At 61.3% G+C, this 5,537-nt stretch overlaps 1 protein-coding gene across 1 annotated transcript in view; it reads right to left on the bottom strand.

The window, feature by feature from the left end:
* Nucleotides 1-5,437, bottom strand: part of PNPLA6 (patatin-like phospholipase domain containing 6) — a gene marked incomplete at its 3' end in the record, with an annotated part of 10,525 nt that extends 5,088 nt beyond the window's left edge. Inside the window, exons 1-16 of the mRNA XM_010284577.1 lie at nt 5,291-5,437; nt 5,007-5,198; nt 4,486-4,563; nt 4,034-4,239; nt 3,774-3,905; nt 3,564-3,687; nt 3,370-3,483; nt 2,980-3,055; nt 2,729-2,869; nt 2,419-2,482; nt 2,178-2,346; nt 1,934-2,116; nt 1,742-1,860; nt 1,497-1,653; nt 962-1,078; nt 780-849 (exon numbers count right to left, since the gene is read on the bottom strand). Coding sequence (XP_010282879.1) covers nt 780-849; nt 962-1,078; nt 1,497-1,653; nt 1,742-1,860; nt 1,934-2,116; nt 2,178-2,346; nt 2,419-2,482; nt 2,729-2,869; nt 2,980-3,055; nt 3,370-3,483; nt 3,564-3,687; nt 3,774-3,905; nt 4,034-4,239; nt 4,486-4,563; nt 5,007-5,198; nt 5,291-5,437 — 2,089 coding nt within the window. The remainder of the gene's footprint in view (nt 1-779; nt 850-961; nt 1,079-1,496; nt 1,654-1,741; nt 1,861-1,933; nt 2,117-2,177; nt 2,347-2,418; nt 2,483-2,728; nt 2,870-2,979; nt 3,056-3,369; nt 3,484-3,563; nt 3,688-3,773; nt 3,906-4,033; nt 4,240-4,485; nt 4,564-5,006; nt 5,199-5,290) is intronic.
* Between the last annotated feature and the right edge of the window lie 100 nt (nt 5,438-5,537).

The raw sequence follows: 5,537 nt of genomic DNA, 5'->3' as shown, positions 1-5,537 counted from the left end.
GACAGCAGGCAAGGAGGAGGGGCAGCCACCGCAACGTCCCCACCACCGCAATATTCCCAGCACCATGATGTCACCACCACCATCACGTCATCCCCACCACCGTATCATCCCCACCACCACGTCTCCACCGCCACCACGGCGTCATGCCCAGCACCATGTCATCCCCAGCACTGCCACCGCGTCCCCGTGCTCCACGTGCCGTGAGTGTGGGTTACTGGGGTTAGTGGTGAGCAGATGTTAGAGGGGACATGCACGCTCGGGGTGGCCAGATGTCCACCACCATCACGTCATCCCCACCACCGTATCATCCCCACCACCACGTCTCCACCGCCACCACGGCGTCATGCCCAGCACCATGTCATCCCCAGCACTGCCACCGCGTCCCCGTGCTCCACGTGCCGTGAGTGTGGGTTACTGGGGTTAGTGGTGAGCAGATGTTAGAGGGGACATGCACGCTCGGGGTGGCCAGATGTGGCTCCACACCCCGGTTCTGCCCCCAACCCGACTGAGGACGTGGAGTACAGCCAGACCCTCGTGGGGACCTGAGCCTGGTGGGGCCACCAGCACCAGGTGGCTCTGAGAAGCCACCACGGCCCTGGCTCACCATGAGCCCTCCGAGCTCTTTCCTTGCTGTGCCAGGACGCATCCTCGCCCTGGCACGTGGCAAACCTTCCGCTGTGGGGCAGTGGCACTGTTTTGGGGTGCCGGTGAGGAGGGTCCCCACACGGAAGGATGTGGTGGCACCGGAGAGCTTCCCCGGCTCCCCGGGGAGCTCTTACCGTCCGTGTGCACCCGCATGGCCGAGGCCGTGATGTCGGTTGTGACATTGAAGTAGGGCAGCCACAGGTCCTGCGGGGACAAGATGGGGTGGGTGACGCCATGGGGATGTTGGTGGGTGGGGAGCTGGTCTGACCCCCCCACCACGGTGGGTGTAGGATGGTGGGTGGTCCACGTCGTGCACCTCGATCTGCTTGTCCTGGAAAACCTTGTTGATGCTGGCGTTGAAGGCTGAGCCCGAAAACATGGAGGTGATGGGGTAGGTGAGGTCCAGGACAGTCTCAAACACCGAATTCATGCACTGGAGGAGGAGGAGGATGAAGAAGAAGAAGAGAAGGAGGAGGATTAATAAGGAGAGAAAGAGGAGGAGGAGGAAGAATAAGAATGAAAGAGGAAGGAGGAGGAAGAAGAAGGAGGAGAAAGAAAAAGGAAAGAAAAAGAGGAGGAGAAAGAAGCAGCAGAAGAAAAGGAGAAGAAGGTGAAAGAGGAAGAGGAAGAAAGAGGAGGAAAGACAGAGGAGGAGAGAAGGAGGAAGAGGATGAGGCAAGATGGAGGAAGAAGAGGAGGAATAATAAAAAGGGGAAGGAGATGCTTTAGAAACACCTCAGGCAAGGCTGGCCACGGGCAGGGCAGGCACCGTGCCACCGTCCTCCCAAAACGGGGGCGGCGAGGGTCAGGGTTTGCCTTCACTGGGGTGGGGGACGTGCCACAGCACCCACCTTGGCCCACTCGCGCGCCCGCTGCTTGGTGCGGACGGCGCTGCGCTCCTCGGCGTAGAGCGCCCCGATGAAGGAGCCGATGGAGGTGCCACCCACCATGTCGATGGGGATCCCCGACTCCTCCATCGCTTTGATCACCCCGATGTGGGAGCAACCCCTGGATGGATTGAGAAAATAAAGAGGAGGATGGATGAGATTGGGGCCCCGTCCCACTGGGTCCCATCCTGCCATGGCGCGGCACCCACCTGGCTCCACCACCCCCCAAGACGAGGGCGATGGTGTTGCCGGTGAGGACACGCGCCAACCGGGAGAAGTCGCTGTGCCGGTCGGCGCTCTTCTCAAACACCTTCTCGTACATCTCCCGCTGCGGATGGGATGGACGATGGGTGACGATGACCGTGGTGGACCACCAAGGTCACCCAGGGAGGGACACGTACTAGTTTGGTGGGACTACGGCGAGAGAAGACGCGTCGGGGACACTTGATGTGGAGGTGGCCCGAGCACCAGCTGCGCATGTTGAGCCACTCAACGGTGCGGGAAGGGCTGGGACCATCCTCGCGGTGTAGGAGGACCAACTGCTTCAGCGCACGTACTGCCGTGTTCTCCAGCATCTGCTCCAGCTGTAGAAACCATCAGCCACCTGGCACGGTGTTGTCCCACCACCGCCTGTCCCCACCTCACCTCTCCCAGTGCCGGCTCTTGGTCGCCCAACCCTACGATGAGGATGCAGTCGGCTTGACGGATGCAGCGCACAGTCCACGGCGTCAGGGTACAGTCGGTTTGGTACAAGACGATGCGGTGGATGTCCTCCTGCTGCGCCAGCCAGCCCGACAGGCGGTACTCCTGGATGCTGCCGAGATGGAGGGGTCAGCTGGTGGCACGGTGATAGGTCACTGGTGATGTTCCTCCCAATGGGAGTTACCTGTCCAGCGCTGAAGAGCCGAGACGGGCACGGATGATGTCACTGGTGAGGAGCAGCGTGGGACCTTGGGAGATGTGGGGAGATGGTCACCACCATGCCATGGGGCTGTGGTCACCACCGTGCTGTGCTCACTGTCATGTCATGGGGCTGTGATGGTCACTGTGCCATGGTGCCCACCACGCCACAAGACCATGGCCACCACTGCGCCATGGGGCTGCAATCACCACCACACCAGGCATGCCACAGGACCATGGTCACCTCCACACCATGGCCACCACCGTGCCACGGTCACCGCTGCACCAGCACTCACCGATGGCATTGAGCGCGTGCTTGAGTTCCAGCGTGAAGGCAGCTGTGGGCACGTCGTCGCACACCGGCAGCACTGCCACCGTCGACAGGTTGCTGGTGGGGTTGGTGGGCTCCGAGCTGGAGGCCATGCCCAAGCCAGAGCCTGGACGGACAGAGACAATGGGGTGGTGGACATCTCCCATGCGCTGCTTTGATGAAGGCTACCAGCCCTGGAGAGGGCACCCCGTTGTCCCCAGTCCCTTTGGGACCTACTTGCAAAGGGCCCACGGAGCTGCTGAAGGTTTCCCAAGATCTTCTGGCTCAGGAGGTGGATGAGGCGGGTGACAACCTGCAGGGGCGAGGACGGGGATGGCCATCAGACCTGGCAGGGTTTCCCAAGCGGGAGACTCATTAACACCCCAGACTGGTGTCTCACACATCTTTTTGGGTGCCACCACCACCACACCCATCCTTGGGGACTTCAGAGAGGGACAACCCTTTAGCACATCAGCCCTTCTCCCCCCAACAGCTCTAGTCACATCTTTAATTCCTTAATTTAAGCTGGTTTTAATGAAGGTCACAGCCACCAGCTGAGGGGGACATGGGGACACACTCCTGTCACGGGACGAGGGTGCAGACCCCAGGATGGGGATCTGGGGGTACCTGGGGGTATCTGCGCTTGATGTTGTTCAAGGTGCCCTCGGGCAGCTTGGCCAGCTCCGTGTCCCGGACCGCGTGCACTGTGGTGGCACGGGGCTGCCGGGTGAGGGCTTCCACCTGGAGAAGACAACATATAGCCATGACGTATCAGCCAGACAGACAGGGTGTCCACCCCCTGGCCCCGATACGGGTCTCACCACGCCAATGAGGTCTCCACGGCCGTACTCCCCGATGAGCTCTTTCTTGCCACTGCCCTTCTGGATGACGGAGCGGAGGCGCCCGTTGAGCGCGATGTAGGTGCAGTCTGACTTGTCACCCTGCCTGGGGGACACCACCAGTGGGAAGTCATCCCCCTGCCAAGCTGGTCCTCACCAAGCTGAGGTGGGCACCCACCTATTGGTACGCACCTGTAGAGCGCCCGGCCCGCCTCCACCGCCATCCAGTCGATGGCAAAATCCATCTGGCGCACGAAGGGTGACATACGGGCGGCCACGGTGTGGGCGACACTCAGCACCACGCTGGGCTGCTCCCGCATGATTCTGTGGGTCAACAGCAGTTGGAGGACACAGTGGTGGCCCCAAGAGATGCCACCATAGCGCTCACTCCAGGAATCCCCTTTGGCACCAACCCTTTGCCCCAAACCTCCTCCACTGGCACCGGGACTCACTCATAGAAGTCTGACTTGGAGATCTTGAGGAAGGTGCAGTCGCGGTTGGCCTTGATGGTGAAGATGAGGGGCTCGCCAGTGAGCACAGCCAGCTGTCCCACCATCTCGCCGGGCTGCGTCAAGAAGAGGCAGACATCCTCCGCCTTGTCGATCATCCGCTGGTACACGTGCAGGCAGCCCCACAGCACAAAGTGGAGGCTCACGTCCTGCCAAAATGGCACCCTATCACCACTGGGGTCCACCTGGGACTCCCAGGCATGAGGGCTCCCGCCAGCACCGCTTGGGGTTTCTTCTGGTGCTCTTCACAGGGTGTTCGGCACTCTCCAGATGGTTCTGGGGATCATTCTTGGCCCTCCCCACCCATAAGTCAGAAGTAGGAAGAGTAGCATCCCATGGAAATATAGGCTGGGAGGAGCAAGATGCCACACCAGCTCCCCAAAACCCACACCCACCTGGTCCCCTTGACGGGCAATGACCGTTCCAGCTTTGGCGTGGTGGAGCAAAACGCGGTTGTTGAGGAGAGAAGGGTCCTAGAGGGAAAAACGGCATCACATGTGGTGACAGGGACCATCATGATGAGATGGGAATGACCATGGGGAGACAGAGGACCACCATGAGGCCACAGGGAACACCATGAAGCAACGGGGACCACCACGAGGAGACGGGAACCCACCACAAAGTGACAGGGGACCACTACGAGGAGACAGACAGGGGACCACCATGAAGTGATGGAGACCACCACAAGGAGATGGGGGGCCATCGCATGATGGCGACAGGAACCACCACAAAGTCACGGGGACCCACCACGAAACAACAGGAATGACTACGAAGCAACAGGGGACCAACAGGAAGTGACAAGGGACCACCACGATGCGACAAGGACCACCACAAAGCCACAGGGGACCACCACAAAACGACGGGAACCCCCCACAAAGCCACAGTTCCCCCACGCCGGCACCGTTTCTGCCCTTACCTCCACCTTCATGAGCTTGACCAGCTCCCGCTTGGCAGCCTCAAAGATGGCGCTGGTCTGGCGGCCCTGGTAGGGTCCGAAGGGACAGTCCCCAGTTGCCGAATCGTCCTCGCAGTAGTTGTAGTGGTAGACACCAGACGGTTGCTCCTCCACCGTCACAGACTTGCGCTCCTTGGGCTCATGCGAGACGGACTGTGGGGAGACGGGACAGCTCCGGCACCCGTCCGCTGCCACCCCAGCGGGGAGGACGCGGGTGGACGTGGTGTTGCCGGATCCGGCATTACCCGGGAGAAGGCGGCCAAGGCGCCGGTGCTGTCCTCCTGCAGCGACACCGAGATGCGGCCGCGCTCGTAGGCCATGTCGAAGTCGGAGCGGGGACCCTTCTGGATGCCTGCGACGGGTGAGGGAGGGGACCGGGGGGTCAGCAGCATCCGAGATGGGGGTGCTGGGGGGGCTGCATGAGCACATGGGGGGCTGCACGAGCATGGGTGGGGAGATGCTCTGGGGAGGGGAATGCATGACACTGGCAGG

Source organism: Phaethon lepturus, unplaced genomic scaffold (assembly GCF_000687285.1).
Source record: "Phaethon lepturus isolate BGI_N335 unplaced genomic scaffold, ASM68728v1 scaffold27600, whole genome shotgun sequence".
NCBI classification, from domain to species: domain Eukaryota; kingdom Metazoa; phylum Chordata; class Aves; order Phaethontiformes; family Phaethontidae; genus Phaethon; species Phaethon lepturus.
The sequence above is the reverse complement of the archived record's forward strand: the minus strand, read 5'-3'. Positions and strand labels throughout refer to the sequence as shown.